Source organism: Rhea americana, unplaced genomic scaffold, assembly GCF_003343005.1.
Source record: "Rhea americana isolate MKP2758 unplaced genomic scaffold, rheAme1 scaffold_81, whole genome shotgun sequence".
Classification (NCBI taxonomy): Eukaryota; Metazoa; Chordata; class Aves; order Rheiformes; family Rheidae; genus Rhea; species Rhea americana.
In genome coordinates this window covers 1,100,865-1,123,969 of record NW_028186990.1, presented here as the reverse complement: position 1 = coordinate 1,123,969, position 23,105 = coordinate 1,100,865, and the positions used below count along the sequence as shown (strand labels likewise).

Genomic DNA, 23,105 nt, shown 5'->3' with positions numbered 1-23,105 from the left:
AGGCTTGTTTTGTTCGTGTTGTTCTGATTGGGACCAATCGCTATTTGATCTTCCACTAGCTACATAAAAAAAAAAAAAAGCTTTAGACTTTAATGATACTCCTCCATTTAGACGTACTGTGGAAGATGTTGTGTAAATTCTTTCTTCGTCTGCCACCTCCTTCCATGAGCAGCACAGAAGAGGAACTGCCAGCTCTAGCGCTGCAAACCCAGTGCCTCACCTGAAAGGAGGAGTTCAGCTTTGCGCTCTGCTTGCTCTTTCGCAAGGCTAAAAGTTAGCATTTCGTGTTTCCAAGGCATGCAGTAAATACTTCTCCCAGGCCTAGCATTCCACTCTGTGATTGCTTGAAATTGTCCTCTTTCTTGAATACTTTCTGTGTTATCAACAGGAGCCTGCTTGGCAGACAGTTTCACAAACAGAGGGCTGTCCGTGTTTTGCCTAGAATTTGTTACTCAAATTCCTTCTCAGAAGCATATGTCAAAGGATAGCTTTTTTTTCTTGGGGTAGGGTCATATAGTGTTTCCTCAGTGCAGTTATTCTTTATTTTCAATTCCTGTTCTTTCTCTTGTAATGGAAAATCTGTAACAGGTGGCCACAGGCACACCAGACTTTCATGCTTGGGAGCATAAAGGACCATATGCTGTATGATGGCATGTATGGAGATAATAACTTGTAGGAATAGTCAACGAACTGATATGCAAAGCAGGAGCTGGCATGAATTGTCAGTCCGAACTTGACTAACCTAAAATTTTCTCCAGTCTCAACTGTGCTTAGTTGTCTTTGTTTGGCTGCCTACTAGCTGGTGTCAGCTGGAAGCGAAATTTTTTCAATTTATGAGAAGAATGTTCTGACATTTTTACCAGACACCATGGGTGAAATCCGGGATCCTTGAAGTCAGTTGGACTTTTGCCATTGACTTTATTGTGGCCAGGATTTAACTGCCTGAGAACAGTATTGCTTGGTTCTGGATAGGATATGTTCAGAAAATAGCAGCGATCTTCAAGACAGGGATTTTGCGGAGATTTTGGGCCACATTCTTTGTTGGTGTAAAAGACTTGAGTAGTCTTTTTTCCCTCCAGAAGAGAGGATGATCGTGCTTATCCTATGTAAGCCTTCTCTTTTTAATGTTCTCATGGTAGTGGTGACTTGCTGTTGACCTTTAGTTTCTTTTCTTCAGACTACTTGCAATAATATTTAAAATTTTATTTTGGAAGAGCTTGTTTGCAAATATATGAAATAACAAAAATAACATTGATTTTTAACTGAGTGTAACCTATGCTATATAGCCTTATTTACCCGGTGGTCCTACCATTCATCCTTCAGCCACTAACTTATTATATTATATTATATTATATTATATTCCTCCTGTGTATATCTAAGTTGGTATCAGGAGTTATAGTGTCTGTATCTCCCATTTTTTTTACCTTATTTCCAATGTGCTAATCTGAATTTTAATTCTACGTTCTGGGTCTTTGCCAAGATGTGCTGATTTTTTTTTATTATTATTATCGTTGTTATCCCCCCACCTCCTGACCCTGGAGGCTATTTAGCTTTAGTCCTTAGCTGTTAAGGAAAAGAGAGGAGGAAATCATATGAAAACATATATGAATATGAAAACATCGGAAATCTGAACATAGTCAAGAAATACAGCATATTCAGTCAAAACATGCTCTTTTTACAGAAAGACTTTATAGATAGTGTTGGCTGCTTAAATGCGTGCCAGAACTGTTCATATGAGAAAAGTACAAGTGAAAAGGGGTAGGTTGGATTAGTTGTAAGAAACCTAACCTCTTCCCCCCTCCCCCCCGCAATGAATTCATTCAGCAGTTGAAGATCTTACACACTTTCCCACTCGCACAAGTGCCGTCGGAAATGCTTATGAGAAGATCGCTCTAAAGGCCAGAAGCAGCAGCCCAAAATGTGCATGCAGAGGGAGGTATTTTAAGAGGCAGCGAGGAGAAAGCAGTGATTTCTATTAAAGGATGTATACACTGGAAAGCATGCGTATTTTGTATGCAGGGAAGACTTAAGTTACTGTTTCTCATTGTAGCTTCTTATTTAAAGAGTTGTGTAATTACAGGGAAAAAATGGCTGATAATTTCTTCCTGTAATAGAAATTACGCAGATCTGTGTATAATCGCAAGCTTGATGTGGTTTTGAAAAATTATTTAATTTGTAACTTTTTTTTTCAAAAGACATCCCACAAAACACAACTTTTCTCTGCAAGTAATTTTAGCCTGTACACAAGGGCTTGCACTTGTCTGTCAGTCGTACCTTTCAGTCCATCAGTCCTACCTTTCATGTGCGTGTGTGTGACTCCCCGCGGATGGACTCGACGGGTGGAGGTAGGGACACGAGCTGAAATGGAAAATGAATTAGATTCTTAGGCTGTGGAAGGGGGAACATTCCTGCACAGAGAAGCGACTCTGGAGATAAGTTTTAATTTCCTGAGCTCCAGTCTCCTCTATATAGGAACATTGAAAGACTTCCTTCCTGACAACCAGCTCAAGCCAGGGGCTATATTAAATGACGTGTTTCTGTATTTAATTGCATGCTTGTGTATGTATTTGCATACTTGCAGTATAAATACAAATAGTTTATCTGTAATGATAGAAATCAGCTTTTGAAGTGTGTTATGTGTATATTATGGGCACATGCCCATGCATCTGAGATGTCCCAATACATCAAAATCTATTAAGACGTCTATAGAAGATGTCTTTCATGGCTTGTCTCTTAAAATAAAGAAGAAAAAAGAAGAGCCCACGACCCTTCCCCAACCATTTGTCTTGCATTTTTAAGAAGAGCTCAGTTATGGTGTACCTTTAAATACCATCAGGTCACAAAGGTAGATGTATTACAGCTCTCTAATGCAAACATCTCCTGTGTATGCAGTATTATTATACATTCTGCAACTGCTTCTATTCTCTTAAGGTCTCATTCTGCAGTGATTACTTAGACAAAACTATGAAGTTCACTCTGAGCAATAGCTTAGTAAGCATTTCAGGAGAAAATATTAGGAAGTATTTTTTCTTTCTTTACAGAAGGCACAAAGCATTTAAAAATACATATGGTGTATTCTATGTCAACCAAAATTCTGCATTTTCAAGAATTAATTTCATAGCCTCAGAATGTGTTTTCACAATAGCAAATAATTTCTAGAAAAATTGTTTTAACTTTTTTTTTTTTTTTTTTTTTGTGAATCCCACAGTTTTTCTTTATATGTTGTGGGATCTTGTGATAAAACAATATGTCTAAATAAGTAATACTGTTCTAGGCAGAACTACAGTGCAATTTACCTTTGTCTTTTTAAAGTGTTTGAGCCCAGACTAGCATTTAGATCTTCAAAACTCCAAAATAAAATAACTTATATCCCTCACTGCATTTTGTAAAACAGAATCAGAGTTAAAATTTTTACTGAACTGTTGTATGTTTATCAGTTGAGCTACTGTAATTTTAGAATTTACTTAAATACTCTGAGCTTTTAGTATTATAGGTTTTAATTCTACTTATACGTTTGGAGAGATATACAGCATAGCTTTTTATCTAATCAAATTTTTTTAGTAACCATTCATAATTAAGCATTAGCCCCGGAGTTTCTTTTTCCTAGTACAATTAGAGAATTTATGTGTGCTTAGGTAATTTTAAAAAGCACAAAATGTGAATGTATCTATGGTATAAAAGATCAAAAATGATTCCCAATTATTTCTAAGTCAAACAAGCATATTTTTTGTATAAATGGAACTTTATAGGCTATGTAGCCGTTTAACTTGTTCTGTATAACAGCTTTGGAGAAAAGGAAGAAAGCCGTAAACTTAAAGAGATTCTGATGGCGCTAAAGTGTTGCCACGCAAATCATAAAAGATGAGTCAAACTGTAATTATAAAGAAAAGCTATGATATACTTCTACTTATGTGCTGTAACTGTTTTGGGGTTGCTGAAGCTATTTGTGTGTAAAGTCAGCTGTGGAAATGGCTTGCTACCTAAAAGCTGTGGTTCCTACAGCCTGGCTGTTGTGGAGAACTTTTTCTGTGAAAACACTTGTAAAGTGGAACATCTGAAAAATATGTTCCATGCAAAATGGATCTTCACACATATTTATTTTGACATTTAGGTTTGATTTGGGAGAGAGAAGGAGAGAGAAGATTCTGAAATAGCCTTTCACAGATGGCTTGTGCTGATTTTATTATTTTTTTTTAATGCTTCTTTGCATTTTTGGTTTGAGGATTTTTTTTGGTATGTGTTTGTAGACTTGTCAGTTCCTCTCTTCCTCAGATCACATCTCTGATTATTTCTGACATGCAGTTTTGTCCTTTTTTCCAAAAGTTGTTATTAAAAAAAACCCCAAAATAAACACACACACACACACACCCAACCCAAAGTACAGTTTCTTATAATGGAATTTTTTTGGCTCTAAGTGACATACTTTATGTATTATGTGGATTTTTATAATATGGTGGAAAACTTTCCAGAAAGCATCAAATTCTCCCACCTTGACTTGTGTGACATTCTGTGGCTTTAGCAATGAGTAGGTAGGTGGTGGAAGGTCAGAGACCTGATTACCTTCAACAGGGGGAGCACCTGGTCGCTGCTCTGCTAGACCTGTGCAGTACCGGCAGTGTGTTTCTGGCCTCCCTTCCACAGGGCTGGACTTGACCTTTGTAGTCTTTACTGATGGAATGTCCTTTCCAGGTGCGAGACAGGAGCGAATTGTGAGTCCGCCTGTTTTCTTTTGAAGGTATTGAGTGAAAGAAGTTGCCAGTAAGTTAATTGCGATTGTGAAATGTGTCTGAGAATGAGGCTTATCCGTGTGTGAGGAGTAAAAACTAGGCAGCACTGGAAAACTCTTCTTTGTGAAACCTTTGTGCAAAATATTGCTATGTTCCAACTTTACTTATGAAATGAATATTCAATATATTCAGATATTTTTCTTTACAGAAACCAGATGTTGAGCTTACATTGAATGCCACTAGTGATACCTCTCTTATTTGTTTTGTTTTTAATCCCAGAAGAAGTTAGCTGTATACAACAAGATGCAGGAGTCTCTGGAAGTGACCCTTCCCAGCAAGCAAGAGGAGGATGAGAAAGACCAGCCTGCTGAGATGGAGTACCTTAACTCTCGCTGCGTCCTTTTCACTTACTTCCAGGGAGATATTGGTTCAGTAGTGGATGAACACTTCTCAAGAGCTTTGAGCCAAGCCAGTAGCTTCAGTCCAGAAACTGCCCTTTCAAAGAGCAAGGCAGGGCTAAGTCCTCTCTGGAGAGGTAAGAGGAGCAGTAACTCGTTCTCTGTCTAGTGTACTTAATCTACTTCATGGTAATGCAGATTGCATTGCAGGTGACATTTTACTTCTCTGAGGAGGTAGAAAAATTCCCCCAAATACAAAAGAAATGGGGAGCTTCCTGGAGCTGACTATCAGAAGTGTTAAACAGGGAAAGAGGCCAAGAGTGAAAGAAGCAAGTATTTCCCATTCTTCACATAGCTAGCGGCTCAGCTAAGGCCTGGGGGGAATGGGCACAGCTCATGTGGCTTCACAAACATCTACTGCAAGATCTGAGGCTCATTTTTAAGCTCTAAGGGTGAAAGTTGGCCTCTGAGGCAACAATGAAACTGACTGGGATCCTAGCGTTGAAGTGAGGAGACCTGGGCAGCTATCTTGGGTGACTTTGTCGGCTGAGTAAAATTCATCTACGGCTGGCTCTCCAAGCTGGGAGATCAAGCACAGGCTGGAATAGGTCTGGGGGCAAACCCTGGCCCACATGGCTGTGGTGGGCTGCAGCCACGTGGCACAACGCATTCCAGCCCACCCTCTGGCACAGCTTGCAGGAGGGATATGATCATTATTACTGACTTCCTGTATGTAAAATGGGGGTAATAATACACTACTTCCTGGCAAGCAAGCGAGTAGAAACATGGTAGGTAATGTGAGATATTTGAATACCAGTGTAATGTTCATGTCTCATAATGCATGTAAGCCTTATGAATATAACGGGGTGATCTTGACAGACAAAATAGGTAGACCTTATGGATAGAACTTCAAAACTGGTAGCTGGAGAAAGCACATCAATAAAACTATTTCCATTTTGCTGAATGTGGTACTCAGTACAGTTATGTATTTGAAGGACTGTATTAATTCTGATCACCCTGTTAGGTGAAATGAGTGCTGGCAAGAGGTCTGTGAACTAAGTATAATGAGTAATGATATTCCATCAGATGGAACTAGTGAGATACCATGAAGATCCTTGCAGGAGTAGAGTTTTCATAATTAATGGTGCTGGGGTGAGAGCATATTAACGAAAATCATGGATTAAAGAAGAGAGAGAGAGGACTTTTGTATACCACTGTGAAGAGAAAAATAATGCAGGACTTGCTTTCCCGAAAGATGATGACAAATCTGAGGAAGTTTAAGTAAAGGTCAGCACAAGTGGCTAGGGAGCTGGAGGAATTTATGGCTTGAGCCGGGACCATTAACATTAATGGGAAATTTTCCATAGACTCTACTGAGGGCAGGATTGAACCCATGCTTACTAAAAAAGAGATTGGAGCATTTATGAATGGCCCAGACAGGCTATAAATGTTTCAGAGACGGGATCAAGGCAGTCACCAGAGAGCAGTTCCTACGGAGGACCCTCTTCACTGAACTTTCAGACATGCTATACTGTCTGGGAAGGGGGAGGATCTTCTCCGTGGCCTGGGACATCCCCTGCTGTTTTTTCCTGACTCTCCTGTTGTCACAGAGCCCTCCTCAGAGGGGTCTGCGGGGGCACAAGGTGTAAGGGTGTCTCAGCCATGTTACTGCCTCACCCGAAGTACCCCGTAGCATCAGGGTGCGATGGAGTTCTGCTTGTCCTAATAAATTCCAAAATAAATGGGATAAAGTAAGGGGATATGCCTGCCCTCTGCGGTCGTTGCACCTGCTGAAGCAGTGTAAAAATCCCGGGGGAGGCTGCCGAGGAGGGCTGCTTGATTCTGCAATGTGAACTCTGAGAAAGTCGAGAGTATTTGTTTCTCAAGAGAAGAGGAGCTGAAAAGAGTCTTATCGGGCCCAAATGAGTTTCTCAAAAATGTCCATTTGAAAAGTGGGCAAAGGGTTTTATTACTGTCTTAGTCTTCTGCTTCATGTATGGTTGTCAAAGACATTCAGTTACAGTAAATGCATATGAATTTCTATCCCCTTACTTAAAGACTTTAAAATATCATTAGCCTGGAGATCTCTCATGAATGATCTTAATTGGTGGCCTGAATTTTTGTCAACAAATTATTCAAAGATCAATTGAAAATGAGGCTTTGCATTTGCAATAGCTGCTTGGAAAGATAAAAAAATTAACGGGAAGTGAGTGGGAATGGACTGGCTGTTCAGCTCATTGCATTATCTCTCTTTTACCATGAAAGGAAGGATTAGCAATGTCTTCTGTTTGTTCATCTGTTTTTTTTTTTAATTGTCATGATGGAAAAATAAACTATAATTTCATCTTAAAGGTGAAATTGTGCATTTTTGGTATCAAGAAGAGATTGAAGTCTTTTGCAGGGACTATACTTTAAAATCAATGTAATCTTAATGGTATTTTTATCAACTTGTTTTTCCTAGTTGAAAGTTTTTGGTTCTCTACTCACTCCCACCTCCCCAACTGAAAAGTATTGTTGTACTACAGAAAATTCCGTATATTGTCCATACATAGCATGTGGGCTTTGGCATGTTTTCAGTGCATGTTGGCCAGCCACTATTAACATTTGCATTAGTCACTACTTTGTGGTATTTGTGATATTGCCATCCCCCTCTGCCTCTCTGTACTTAGAATAGAAAATTGTGGTAACTGTAGTATCTTTCTTGGCAAATAGTTTTTGCTACATTTTCCTCCTCCTACCTCAAGAAGCCAGGGGAAGCTATTAAGTTTTCTTTATCAAGGAAAATGTTGAAATGTCTTAATTCTTCATCACTATTTAGAGGACAGGCATCTGACACAACAATATTCATAAAGGCAATTGACTGCACTCACTGTTTGAAAGCTAGGGAGGAAAGGAGCACCTTAAAATGTGGTGTGAATGTATGGTAGTTTGGGCTTATGGTTCAATGCAGAGATAGTTGTTGTTGTTGTTGTTGTTGCACACCTAATGGTTATTAACATGCAACTCTCTGGGTAGAAGAAGGTTTTTTGCTCATTTGTATAACATAGATGGACACGGTATTTCCAGTGACATGCCTTCTAGTTAACCAGTCAGGCCAACTGCTTCCCCTGCAGATAAATTCATTACTCAGTGTTACAGTGGGGCTGGTAGGTGACCATTTCAGCCAGTAGTAATGGCTTTGTGAAATGGGCACTAGTTCAAAATACTGAGAAGATCAAACATAGTTACTATGGCCTGGACCTATTGAATGATTGGTAAAGCCAAGTTGATACACAGTCTGGGATGAATTCATATTGGCAAATCCAGTGGTTTAAAGTCCTCTCTCCTAGTTTTACAATCATCCTACAGATGCTCTGTGGTTTTCTGTGCTTTTCTTCTGATGTGAGATTGTTTGTGTTTAAGACTTTTCCACCCTGATAACAACCAGAGAGTTTGCAAAACCTCTCAAATGTAAGGATGAATTTTTCAGAGTACCAGCAATGAATTGTCAAGCTGTGTTTCTCTTAAGTAGACAGGAAAATGCCAAACTGGACATGAAACAGCTTGAGGTTGGGGTTTTTTGGTTTGGGGTTTTTTTGGGGGGAGGAGGGGTTCTTTTTCCTTTGTTTGGTCTTTTTGTCAGCCCCACAGCCAACACTCCACACCTTGTATATGCACTCTGTAGCTCAGCCTAATCACTTGTAGCAAGGAACAATTTACAGACAAGGAACAGCACCAGTTTCAGAGGGATGCTGAGGCTTCCATTGTATGCCTGAAGCTTTCTGCAGTCCTCTAGTATAAATTACAACAGAAATACAGCTCAAAAAAAAAAAAAAAAAAAAAAAAAGACCTTTTTAAGGAAGCCACGTTGAAGTGCAGTTTGCTAGATAACCTTCCAGCTCTGCTCTGAAGCAGTTTGGCTCAAGGATAACTTTTCTACTTTTGTCTATAATATGTTTGCTAGAGTCATTTCCAATATTAGAAGTTAATCAAGCTTAATAAACTGCCTAAATCAAAGACAATTTATGCATGGAAAAACTTCTTTATTTTAATGGATTCTGAAATAGACATGCAAGCGTCCTAATGATGCAGTCAGAAAAAGCTTTTACAGTTTTTGTTTCCAAAATATTTTTGTTTAAAGTAAGCAAAGTTCAGAGGCAGGAGTGTTTGAAGAATCTGTTCATTCTCAGTGATGTCTTCACCTAAGTCTCATTCCAGTTTCTTGTTAAACAAAGTAAAACAAAAGGTCATTTAAAAAATTGATATAAATATTTTTGTAAATGTTATGTGAGGAACAGAGGATTCCTTGCCTTGTCAAATATTAAACTTCCCTGGCTTATTTCTCCATAGGCCATTTTTATGACTTTGTTCTTTCCTCAGAGGTAAAGTCCTACATTTTTATGTTTCCATCTTTGACCAGAAAAAAACTATTTGAGCTGAGACATATTGCATGAAGCAGTACTTTCAAACATCAGATGGCAAGAGAGATGTGAGAGTGAAGATGCTAATACTTTCCTACACATCAAAAACACTAACCACTCCTTCGGAATAGGAATTTTTAGAATGTGATTTCATAATGTAGAGATATTGGAATCTGGTTAAATAAAAGTTGAGCCCTAGCTGTAAGAGGCAGCAAATCCTTTATTTCAGACAAAATCTTCTTTCAGTTACATAGGTGGGTCAGTGTGTCTGATCCTATTGGACACAGGGCAACATGATATATTCTATAAGGGACTAATGTAAGATGAATTAGATATGATCTCTTCCCCATCAAAGCATGCAATTAATTTGAAGAGATCTGGTATTCTCCCATTAGCCAAATGTGTCTCATATTCTGCAGTACGAGCTGGCTGTCTGTCCTCAGAAGCATTTATAGTCAAAACAGCTGCCTTTCTGAATGGTATGTTGTAGTTTGATCAGGAGTTAGGATCCTCATACTGGAATTACTCGAGGAAGCTTGAATACAGTATTATGAATGTGAGAGGGTAGATGATCCTTTTTTCCCCTCCCCCTTTCGTCATTCAAATATGTTGTTCAGCTTCATTCATATTTCATTTTCCCCTTCTGTTCTTCACCAGAAAGCTCAACAATTTCAAGCCAAAGGAGCAGTTTCCCAACTTCATTTTGGACCAGCTCTTATCAGCCTCCTCCTCCACCATGCTTAAGTGGAGTGCACCCTGATTTCCCCGTTACTGCACCAGGCACCTTCCCGACACCAGATCCCAGCAGCTGGCCAGGGCACAGCCTTCATCAGACTGCCCCACCTCCTCCCCCTGCTGCATCTGAATCCTGGCATTATCCTTTAGCATCTCAGGTGAGCCCTTCGTATGCACACATGCATGACGTATACATGCATCGCCATCACCCTCATCCACACATGCACCATCACCATCCCAGCTCGCACCGCGACCCACGGTACGGGTCCCTGCTGATGCCTTCAGTACGTGCAGCCAGGATTCCTGCTCCCCAGTGTGACGTGACAAAGACAGATCCCGCTGCTGTCACCAGCGCTACCTCAGCATGGGCTGGAGCCTTCCATGGGACAGTGGACATTGTGCCAAGTTTTGGGTTTGACACAGGTAAGATGGTTCGATTGTGTCTGTGACTTGTTTTAGCAGGACACACTAAGCAAAGAAGTGGACTCTGCTGTTGAAGTAGGGCTTGTCCTCAGAGCTTTCTCCAAATGTATTTCCGGGTGAGAATCCCTCCTGAAAATGTTGTCAGGGCAGACAAGAGCTGTGAAATGTCCAGCTCTCGCTGCCTTTTGCTGAGAGACGTTGGTCTCGCTTAACCCCAACAAGCCAAGTGAGTTGTGACGTAATGTGTCTGTGTGGTTTAAATCTTGTGGGAAATGGTTAATTAAACTTCCATATGGAAGTTTCCAGCTTGTTCAGCTAGTTCATACAGGCATTCACCAAAATATAGCTCTAATGAGGACTGGACTAATAACTTGTCAGCACGTGGGGATTGCATCTTATTGCTCTAAATTGGAACAGATCAGCGTTTCCTTCCTGTCTAATATCCAGGTGTTATTTAGAGAGACTAGAGATGCTGGTTAAGCTGTACTTGCTATCAAACTAAACTTCACTCTGTAGGGTCTAGGCAGATGTTCCTAAATTAGATTCATTTTACTGCACATTCCATAGCTCTATGACAGCCTCTGCAAACTACATCCGTTGTATTATAGGCAGGCTTTGACTTGAAGGCCACCATCTTGCGCTTTCGTGTTAAGAACAGTCTAGCAACCCTCACTGTTTATAGAGATCTTCTGTACAGGTCATGGGTGACAGTTTCCAGTGTGTCCATCCTAGAGCTTTTCTGTTTCTGCTTGGTATTTGTCTGACCAGCAGCAGTTCTTGGAGATTATTACTTCTTAAACACTTTTTGTTACTTTATTAAGAAAATTATTAGATTTGCATCTTTCCTCCCTTTCCCTTAAGATATGTTTACCTGTCTTCTTGCTAGCTCCCACAAACATTCGTCTGTAAGAGTTGCTCGCTCACTTTGGGTGTATAGGGGAACAAAGAATAGATGAAGAAAGAAAATGCTGTTTCTTGAATATGAAATAATGTGAACCCAGAACCCAATTATAACTGAGCTAACCTAAGACAGAGCACTCTCTCTTCTCTGTAACAGTGGCTGGGAACCATTAATCTCTTCTAAATACCATGCCATTTGCTGCCTCAAGAAATTAAGAAAAAACATAGTAAGGTTCTTAATACTGGATGATTTTATATCTATTAACAACTCCAGCTGTGCAGATGATACAAGAGGAATTACATTTTATGCTTTCACGTATAAAATGATAATCTACCAAGATGCGTTGCTTTGCTCTGAAGCATAAGCAGATTGCCGTTGCTGCTGATAGAGGGAACCAGCCCATCAGTCTGTCAGCAACCTCAGCAGTCCAGTGCCAGAGCTCTGGTATTTGCCTTGCCTTTCTGGGAATGGAGCAGGGAACTGGGTAAGGGGATTGTTGGTCAGGAAGAACCACTACATGGCTTGGTTATGAGAGTTGTGAGTTGTTTCAGTGCTGGGCAAGTTAGTTTGCTTACTGCTTGTTTGGTAGTAACAGTAGCACTCCTGTGCTCTCCTGCAGCCCTGAAGCAGAAGCTCGCTGCAAAGGGCTGGCTCTGAGCTCCCTCCTTAGCCCTACCCGAGCCTTGTAGATCTGGGACAAACACTGGAATGATGGGCGTTTTGGGTACAATCTGCTGAGAAGGGCTAGCTTATTTGCCCTGGGTCCTTGCGTGCACCTCCAACTGGTGTCTGTCTGGGGACTGTGCAAGTTACTCAGCTGCGGAGAGGGGCAGCTGCCAAAGGAGCGGTTCTGGGGGGGCCTGGCTTTTGGTGCTAGCTGTTCAGATCTAGCCCTCTCTGGCACTGCAGGTTTTTATTGCTCCAGGTCTATTCAGAGGATTATAGTGAATATTACCAGTCTCCACATTGCACAGAATTTCATTATGTTTGACTCTAATGTGGGGTTGCAATCTCGGCAGAGAGGCAAAAACTGAAAGGCGTGCAAGAATGTGCTGGCTTTCTCTCTCCAGAGTAGGGCAGGGATATGGTGACCAGAAAACTCCAATTCTGGAAGCGTTTGCTCATATCTCCCTGGAGAATAAAAGACATCAGCCTCTGGCATTATCAGTAAATCACATTCCATGAGCTTTAGATGATTTATATAAGAAAACTCTTTCGGTGTATCTCTAGTCATGGCTTTTCAGAACCCTTCAGATATGCAATGGATGCTTCTTTTTTCCTCTTACATACTGTGGGTCACATTTCTTTTGCTGCTGTCGCATGCGATTATGGAAGCATTTGCAGAATTCCTCACACTGAATTACATGCAATGACAATGTTGATCACCAATAGGCCAGCTGTAATTGTACCCACTTCCAGCTATATTGTTGCATCCCTGCCATGCTAAGCCAAGTATTTGGTTTTAGGAATGGATGATGCTGAATCACTTCAAAGGTTAAGGAGGGGGTGTCTCCTTGCATGCATGTAAGAGTTTAGGGATTTCTCTTTTCAGAGCAGATTGCATGGGACATGAGTGTATCACTGTTTGTGGAGCTAACAAAATATTGATCTGTCTGGCACATCTGCTTAAACTTACATGGTTCAGGTTTAGAGGTGAGAATAGAGATTGAGCTACCTGATTCCCTTTATATGTGGCTTAATCCTTGCAGTGAGTGCTGCAAATTAACCCTTCTAGAAGCTCCCATATGGGTGGAATTGAAGAAGTGGAATTAAAGAAAGCGCTAGTCTAAATCAGAATCTGTTAAAATCTGTTATGTTTGTGGCTGCTGGTAAGCAGTGTCCTTCTGAAGCTCAGGTGCCTGGGCTGGAGTATGTGATATAAAAGCGTGTTAATATAAAAACTTGCTGGCCAGAGCTGCTGATTTCAGCCCTTTGCGCTCTCCGCTGGCTCCTGGAGGCCAAGCAGCATCCTGCCAGACATGCTGGGCAGTCAGTCAAGTGCATCAGCATTTGCAGGGGCTGGGGCTGCTTCAGGGAGGAGTGCGGGGCAAGTTGCCTCACTGCTGCTGCTGCCGAGCGTGCTAGGAGGATATCCTGCCCTGCTGCTGGACAGATGTGCTGGAAGTGACAAAAGAGGTTTCCTGTAACCTCAGCACACAAAATGCAGAGCAGAGTTTTGGCATATCCGAGGATTGTAATTCTATCTGAAAATTGAGGTTAGCATCCTTTTAACTTAAATTTAGGTGAGGGAAGCATCATGCTCTAGTTCCTTGACTAACAACAAAAAGTCCTCTTCTGGAAATGCCTCCGAGTCACTGTGTCGTGTTGAATGTGGGTTTGAGTGAGCACAGCTGGTTGCCCTCCGCAGAGCTATTTGTATTTACGTGTGTGACGTGTTTATCTCAATCTGTTAGTTTGGTTAGGTGTATCCACATAACCTGTATTCTGCACATGTAAAACTAGCTATATGTTGATATCTCAGAGGTGGAGAACTCTGCTGATGTGGAAATACCAAGTCATGCAGTAGAAGTGAAGATATTTTAAGAGGAAAATGTTTGTTTTATCAGCAGACAGTGGGTTAAAGCTCTTAGTGCATGGCTGCACTTGGATGACATGTTAGGACTGCACATAGTCTTGCCATAAAGGAGATGGGAATATAATGAAGAAAAGGCATGGAAAGTGTTCCATATTCAGTTCTGTAACTAAGGCAACTTTAGCTTTTGGACTGTATTCAGGGACTGCTTGGGCTTAATTGCTATACCTTAAACCTCCTTCTTATGGTTATTTCTGTTTGTTCCCCTTCTACTAATCTCTGTCATCAGTGATATCCTCCTAAACAGTTTTTTTTTTTTGTTGCAAGCTAGTTTGAACCATATGAATTCTTTCACTTTTCACTTGCTTCCATTGTATCTTGGTGGCCTTTAGTATTCAGTGTGCATTGAATGACTTCTTGATATTCTGAAAAATTTCTGCTGTCTGACTCTCTCTCTCTCCTTTTTTTTTAATTGTAAGAAGAAGGGGGAAAATAATACAAAATTGTCACCAATTTATTTTGAGGCAGCTTTGAAGGAAACTAAAAGCAGTTTATTATGTCTCTGTGAATGATGTTGCCAGGAAAGTGAGTAGCTCCTGAGCAAAAGGGAGAGATCTTTGCTAAGTGAAGAGCCTCTGACCATGTTTATATAGGCATGCCTTAGTTCAGGGGTGCCCCAGTTCTTCCAGTCCAAAGAAAAATTGCAAATATGTGTAGACTGGAGCAGGAAGCCACTCAACAGGATTTAGCATGCTATACCTGGCATTGTTTATGCTGCATGTCTATCAAAGGTGAAAGTAGGTGCATATATGTTTGACCTTGACTCATCTGCCACATGGTTTTCAGATTGCGCTTTGGCCTTCACTGTGTTAAGCTAAAGAACAATGATTAGACCGCAGGATGAACTGTTGGACAGTGTAACTTCAGTATCTGGAAATTATCTGGAAATATTCCCCTCCAAACATGGGCAAGTCACCTCTGTGTGCTCTATGCCCTGTCTATTCACTGCTGAACCCAAAACTTTTTGGACGGTGCTTAGAAATCCTCAGATATATCTATCAATATGCTGTCATATTTTAGATGACTGTTAGTAGCTTTATAGCTCTACTATGAAATACTGTCAATCATCATTAGCAAGTCAAATGATGGTACTCAAAAGGCAAGGAGCTAATGGTCAGATCTAAATCCATCAAGCCTTATAGAAGGCCTTTGAGTACAGAGAGGTCCTCCTTTGGATTTCATTATTATGTGATGGGAGATCCACGCGTAGTATATCTTCGGTTTTCACAGGTTAAAGACTGAATGAATGTGGAGCTACTGTGGTTGCAACAACATTGAAGTTAGTTGTAGTTGCACCTCCTGGCATCAGTGGTGAATTTGGCCCTAAATTCATGGTAGATCAGGTAGTATACATACACTATGTGGCTGGACAGTATATAACATAACATAGAGCAGAACAAAGCTGTCTGTATAGCCATGCTTCTTCATTTCATGAAATGTAATTAATTTATTTAGCTCTAAATGTCAAGGGACAAGTTTTGAATCAATGAGATTTAACTACCTTACTGCCTCTTAAGATATGCATCTGAACCTCTGTTTTTTACTTTTGCTGTAAATAATGAAGAACGGGCCTTCTTTGGGAAGTTTCCTCCCCACCTCTTGCTCTGTTGCCTGTATTTTAGGTTTACGCCCTGTTGGGTGTAAATCTATCAAATATTGAATCCCTCTGGAGCAGAGAAATCCCAGATAATATCACAGGTTCCAAGTCTATAATGCTAAAGCCACAACATAGCACCGCATTTATTAGATAGTCCTCACTTTTTATAAAGGAAAATGTTAGAGAAACTCGTAACAAATGCAAGCTGAAAATCATTAATTTTTCCCATGTGGAAGCACTAGCCATTCTTGGCTAAAAATCTGACACTCTGTAGGTGAAATTATTTGATATTCTTGCTTGCTGCAGGAACTTTTTCCCTCTCTTCTCTGTAAGGTGAAATGCTATAGAAATTGTAAGATCCTAAAGTGTTGCAGACCTTTTAGAAAGAGATGGAGTCTGTGGCTGACCTCTATCAGGAAAAGTGATTCTGTTCCATACTGGAATGTCCATACAGACTTTGCTAGAGGATTTTATCACACCACAGTCCTCTCCAAAGGAGGCCAAAACTAGGAAGCACACAAAGGGTTTTATCAGCATTCTTGAACTGCCTGAGCCAGTCTAAAACTGAAGTGCAGTTTAAGCCTATCCCATATAAACTGTAAAACTGAGAGCAATAGTAATGTCAGTAACAGATTCACTAAGATAGTAAGATGTGTGTGAGGGGGTTGCTTGTTTTTTTTTTTTTGTTTGTTTGTTTGTTTTTAACTGTTTATTCTAACTTTGCTTTTTGGGGGAGGAGGAAGAAACTAATGAATATATATATTTTTTCTTTTTCTTTTCTGAAATTTAGGTCTACAGCATCAGGACAAGAGCAAGGAAACTTCTTGGTTCTGAGGTTCAAATATAACTTAAATCCAGCTACAGCTGGAGTCACTGCAGCTGGGAGGGCGATATCCATGACTCCTTCTGCATGGGGCAAAGGACACACTATGAAGATGAAGAGCCAACCATTCTGGTTTTGCTATTGAGCCTTTTGTTTGTAAGGCCATTTATGGGTCCCACAGTGTCGAAGAAAAAACCTAGCTTTTCTTTCTTTCCTCATCTGAGCCTGCTGCAGCTGGGCAACGTAATTCCTTTCTGCTCCTTTAACAGTGTTTTGTTTTGTTCAGCTTGATATTTTTATGAACAGTCTCAATTGTCAGGAAAAAGACTCTCCCTTGACTACAGTGCGCCTCCTTTCAGGAATACAGTATTTTGTAGCTCTTTGTGCATCTATTTTTGTAGAAATACAGAAAGTTTGAGTAAGGATTGGTGGGCTATTTTAGGATGACATATTTTTTTTAAAAAAATGTAAAATTGTTAAGTTCTGTTTAAAGAACTTGCTCTCAGAGAAGCACTGGCAAAAAATGTATAAAATGCTATTTTTAGATGTCTGTGATGTGTTTGTGCATTTTGGGTTTTTTTGTTTTGTTACCTCAAATGTCTATCTTTCCCTTCTTTTTGAAGAGCTAAGCCTGCCTTGTTTCCACATTACTAGATTTTTGATATTTTTGTCCTTGTGTTCTAGCTTACGCAAGTATAATTCACACCTAAAGTTTCAGCCAAATATTTTTCCTGCTGGTGTTAGATTGTAGCAAGGGTGTCTTTATTTTCTTGCCTCTGAAGATGGCTTTGCGCTGTGCTGATTGTAAGGAACTTGCAAACGCCTTTAACCTGGAGCAAAGCCTGGGGTTATAAGAACTGCATTTCCAACCCACTTGTTCTTTCAAAATGGACCAAATACTTGTACGGATTTAAATGATATATGAGTTAGGGCTTTGCCCATGATCCATTGAAGCTGATGAACAGAATCTTCTATGAGTTATGTTTCAGGCCCTCCTTCTATAGTGATCATAAATATTGATATACTCATATTTAAACTCATGAGGCAGGACTTTCAGCTAAACCATTTCAAGGGTGATAATTTTTAGCATGAATATTCAGGAAGGAAATGTCAGTTTTATAAAAATGTTTACAACTTGTGGAAAGAAAATGTTTTTTCAACTGGCCTGATCTCTCTGGTGTCCGAGTACCTCACAGAAAGCATTGAAGTTTTCAACTCTTGTTGACTTCATAAGCTAGCTGTATAACCTAGGACTTGCTGGGATACCCCAGCTGCGGCTCTTGAATTTCATAAGGAGTTGCACGTGCTCAGCGTGCACAAACGATGGGCTTTGCTGCTGTTTCTGGGTAGGAATCTGAAGTTGGAAACTACATCTAGCTCCAGCACTCTGCAAGATGCTTGCAAAAGTCCATTTCTGGCCTGGGCCTCAGGTCCAACGTGCATAATGAGGACTCTAGTTGAAGCCAGCATAAGTGCGGTCCAACCTTGAATAAGGGCTGCAAGATTGTCCTGAAGAGCCCAGCCCTGCGATAGGCTGGTGTGGGTCAGCCTGCAAGCCCAAGCCTACTGCCTCCAGCCAGGGGACACCATAGCAGCAGGTGCTCAGGTGGGGCTGAGTGCAGCAGAATCAGGGCCCAAGTCGCCTGATCCTAGCTTTTGTTTGGAAATGTTGCCTTTCTGCTCTATGCACCTTTAGTGAATGATGTCTTTAGGATCCCTCTGTAATATTTCACAAGGCTCTCATAACCTATTATTTCCTGCTACCACTGTTTTCAGACATCCCTGTTTAAAAGACAAACCAGCCACACAGGAACCAAGAGCTAGCTACATGACTGAGATAAGGAACAGTTTAATTTTAAGGCAGCAAGCATTATAAATGTTGATTTGTCAGGTGGAGAGCACATGGATCTCTGTGTGAATGGGAGAGGGGGAAGTCGTGGACTGTGCATGCTGCCGAAATTCAGTCCTCTGTCTGTGTACTGCTTTTCTTCAGACATTAGGAATTTGACACAGTGAGGTGCTGAGCATCTTCCCTTGCCACATGAGATGGCTTGAAGTGCTGGCACTGGGGACATCAGGATTATAACCCAATTTGGCAAGACCCTTAAGTGCGTATCTTGATCATTTGAAGTCTGAGAAAGCATAAGAGGGCTGAATGGGCTGTGCTTAAACACTGTCTTAAAAAAAAAAAGCAATGGGCTGTAGTTTCCATGTTGAAATGTGGAATTATTTTTTTTTTCATCTTTTAGGTTAGTAGCATTTCTTCCTGTCATGAAATTCACTCTCACTACAGTCCTGTATGTTATCGCTGTTCTGGTGGAGCTAGTTCCTCAATTGGTCAATGAATTAGTAATGGAATGGGAAAACCATTCTGAGCAATAAAAGCACCCACAATTTGCTTACTTATCAGGACAGTATAGTTCAGGAAATATTTCAAGAATGACTTCTTGAGATAGCTAAACATCAGGAATTTCTGGCAGTATTAGAAATACTGGAAAAAAAAGTCCGAACTATTTTTTTTTCCCTCTGGACTTGGCAAAGCTGGAAGGCAAAGAGGCAAAACATCTCCAGAAAAGCAACGAGAAATGTGATAATCAAACTCTCTGAACTTCAGGGAGTGAGAGTTTGGGGGAGGGAGAAAAGCGAAAGGAAATGCAAGTTTTTTTGAGTTGTACTATGTTTGAATTCCCTATATAGTTCACCTATGTCTAGCAAGAGCAGCCAGTCCATTGCCTTCCTCTTTGCAAGTCTGGATGATAAAGGACCTTCTCCTATTCCCCACAGGTATTAACACAGAATCAGGGGACAGGAAAGAAGCAGGCCCAGAGTTTGCACTGGAATCGCTTTCTGGGTTGTTTTGTTGAGTTTGTGGGTAGAGGGGATGAATATGTGGTGAATCTGTTGCCTCTTTCTTCCATCTCAAGGACTACTGTTACGTGCCCGATTTCCACTGCTGAACTTGAGTATTCTTAAGGAACTCTACAGGCTCTGGGAGACAAGTGCCAATGAAAACCTACTGTTGTCTATAGCCATTTATGCACCAGTCAATCAACTTTAAAAGTCAAATAATAATTTTTTTTCCACCCTCCTTAGTAAGTAACATTCCCCTGTATTTAACAAGTGAGCTGAAAATAAAAATTCCAAGTCCATACCAGTAGCCCTGCTTGTCTAGTCTAAAATTCGAAAGACAGGAAAGAAAAAAAAATCCTTTCCTGTGACAAACTTTTCAGTTGAATTCAGCAGATTTACAGCAGATCTCTCTCTCTCACACACACTTATACATACACGCACAAATGTGCTTATGAGAAGCAGATGCTACGTTAGTATTGTTCTTAAAAGAGGAGGAGAGTACTCACTCGCAACGTTGCAGTTATGGCATACTGATGGCAGTGAGAAGGAAACAGAAATGTTAGGACTGCTCAGGCTTCCACAGATAGGAAAAACAAGCCCTTAAAAGCAGGTCACAAAGAAGTCACATGTCTTAATGCATTACTAAAGAAGTTACTTCATTCTTTGTCTATGTTGAATTCTACTGCTGCCCTAAGAAAATGGATGATTAATTTTGTGAGGACCTATAAAACATGGTATACTCTGACACTATTTCTGTGAAGAAGTGGGGAAATTACTGTTTTATTTTAGGAAAATCTAATACTAAACTCTTAAAAGCTGTCCAGGATTTGATTTTGTTCCTATTAATGCTAAGAAATCTGTTGTCAATTTTTATGTCTTCTGCTTTGGAGTATCTGGGGGTTCATCTTAACCAGCAGTTTTTGAAAAGGAGGTACTTCTTTTTGTTTCGGCTGGGCATTCCCATCCTAACAAGCAGATGAATAATACAGCTGCTGATCACTCAGCAGATCTGATTTCTCAATAGCTGAATAAGCTACTCTTGGCAGTAGTAAAATGCACTTTGTTCAGATTCCTTTCCTCAGCAGACACAAATTCGGCTCAGTTATCAGATTATCTGATACTTGTTTCACAGTGTGAAAATCTGCAATGAGTGGGAAGGTTCTTTCAATCTTCTGCCTTCTCCTGCTAGAAAATATCCCTTCAAAGAAAGATAAATCTCTCTTCACAACTTTCGAAGGCACACTTCTCTCGAGAGCAGAGATTGCGGGAGAGGAGTGCCATTTTTTCCCCAACTCATAGTTAAGGTCAACTGACTTGCACATACCTAAAGATTCTGCTTTAAGTCTGTTGTTCATATCTTGCTCTCCTCCTCCTGCAATTTTTTGTGTGTATGTGTATATATATATGTATACATATATATATATGTGTGTGTGTGTATATATGTATACATATATATATGTGTGTGTATATATACACATACAAATATACATAGTTCCCTCCATTCTACCCTCATACATTCAAATGCATGTCCTTTGGAAATGAACTGAATGACATCACTAAATCTTATCTGACTATCTAAAAACATGTAGGCAGTTTATTGCTTTCTCTGTAACCTCAGGAGTGAGTGGAAATTTTCTTTACTGTGCAAAAGGTATTCAAAAGCCTCAATTTTTTGTATCATAAAGATGACTGTGCAGTTGGTGGAGTTATGTAGAGAGGTGCAATATATTGCCTTTCAGCAGACAAGCATATCTTGTTGATTGAGATTCTTTCAATTTCAGGTATATTTCCCCCCCTTTCTTTTTAATGGACCAGCAACGTATATATTTCTTTTAAGAACTTAGAAATATATATATATATATATATTTTTAATTGATTTTGTGGTTTTAAAATGTCAGCCTTTGAGCTTTCTAAAGAGTATTTGAATGATAGATATTGTGTGTGGATTTTTAAAGATGTTGATGCATGTTGTTTGGAACTGAAATCACATGTAAAGCAAGAAGGTTTATTAAAAAATAAATAAAATACTGCTTTTAGCCCTATGGGCCCAATCTGACAGTTGTGATGCAGGAAAAGGTTCCTTTAAAGACTAAGGCAATCTTATCCGAGCAAGGTCAAAATCCTCTAGGTGGTAGGAGAGCTGGGAGCAGGGGTCTTGCAAAGGCTGAGCTGGAAGTACTGTGAGCAGAGATGATCTTTTCCAGCGTTGTGTGTAGATGATTGGGCAGTCACTGCACAACATATTAAAACCGGACAATGGTGATGATATGTGCCCCTTCTCACAGGATGAACTGGCTGCTGAGAGGAATTAAAGGCATCTCTGGAAACATGTCTTAGCTGCCCTTGGTCTGCACGCTGCTTGTGACCTTGCTATTCTTGCTCTGTGGTCTCCATGACACTGTGGGGGAACAGCAGCAGCTCGGATAAAGTTCCTGCAAAATGCAGAACATTGTTAGCTCCTAATTAAGATAGTTTAGGGATAAGGGTGACTAAAACATCATAGCTACCTAATGCATTCAGAGACTCAAGCGTTCAAGACAAACTAGCTTATGTCGTTGACAATGGCAGTTTACATGCAAGAGACCTAATCCTGTTCCTCTTGGTGTCCCTGAAAGACTTCTGTGACATGGGATCATCAGGACCAGTCTCGAATGCCTAAAGTGCAGTCTACAGAGTTGGCTAGCACAAAGTGGTGGTCTGGGGCCTGATCCAACGTTAACGGAAATAAATTGGAATCAGCATTTTTCCAGCAAGCTTTGGCTCAGGTAACTAGTACCTATATACAACCAATATTTGTAGCTGTTCAGGTTTACAGTAATGTAGTAAAGTATCTGCAGAACAGTGCCGCACTTTCTCTGCTAGGTGTTTGTAGCTGTTGTTTAAAACCATCAGTCAAAATCAGGGTCCCTCTCCTCTCCCACTTCTCTTCAAACCCCACTTCCCTCAAAACTTCATTGAACTTTTTTGTCCCTCTCATCAAAACTGATGAGGAACTTTGTATAAAGAAAAGTGTCACTGTTTTAATTAATGAATAAATAATTTAATGTGAATTTTATTGTTATATTTTTATGTAGCATTTTTGGTTTGGTCTATATTTCTCAACAATTAGCTAATGCTTTCGTTTTATTCTTATGCAACTGAAGAACCCATAAATTTCTTTGTAAATTACTGCATCTTGAGTTTTTATTTTTTCATGAGGTTAATTTTTGGAGCCAAGGATTTGTCTTCTGCTGAAAACACTGTAAAACAAGTGTTTAGGATGTCCACTAAAATTGGACTGAGTGAAAGTGTATCATGAAAGGGTTTTCAGACAGAGCTCTTTCATGAAAGCAATGGCATTCTATTTCAGAGACTATCAGCTAGTTCTGCAACGCCTTTTTTTTTTTTTTTTTTTTTTTTCTTTTTAAGTTGTCTGAATATGAGAGGATATTTTACAATAAGTCCTAGTAGAATCACTGCATGACATTTCTTACTGTAAAATCTTTTTTTAACTTTATGATTTACTTGCCATGTTGACAGTAAATAGTCATCAGGTAGAACTTTTCCATGCAAGGTAAGTGCCTCAAATTGAAAATTTCTGGCAAAAAGTTCAGTCATTCTTGCAAAGCAAGCAATTTTGCCTTTGCTAAATTTATTTTATAACTTTAAGAAGTGTTTG

At 40.0% G+C, this 23,105-nt stretch overlaps 1 protein-coding gene across 1 annotated transcript; it reads left to right on the top strand.

The window, feature by feature from the left end:
* The first annotated feature begins 4,931 nt into the window (after positions 1-4,931).
* Positions 4,932-22,589, top strand: VGLL3 (vestigial like family member 3). Its single transcript, XM_085322975.1, has 3 exons — positions 4,932-5,262; positions 10,183-10,683; positions 16,565-22,589. Exons 1-3 carry the CDS (start codon positions 5,031-5,033, stop codon positions 16,606-16,608), a joined length of 777 nt encoding a protein of 258 aa, XP_085179101.1. The 5' UTR covers positions 4,932-5,030; the 3' UTR covers positions 16,609-22,589.
* The last annotated feature ends 516 nt before the right edge of the window (positions 22,590-23,105 follow it).

Coding starts and splice junctions, on each gene's coding strand:
- VGLL3 (XM_085322975.1), top strand. CDS start 5,031: ATGCAGGAGTCTCTGGAAGTGACCCTTCCCAGCAAGCAAGAGGAGGAT. Junction 5,263..10,182: donor GCTAAGTCCTCTCTGGAGAG/GTAAGAGGAGCA, acceptor GTTCTTCACCAG/AAAGCTCAACAATTTCAAGC. Junction 10,684..16,564: donor AAGTTTTGGGTTTGACACAG/GTAAGATGGTTC, acceptor TCTGAAATTTAG/GTCTACAGCATCAGGACAAG.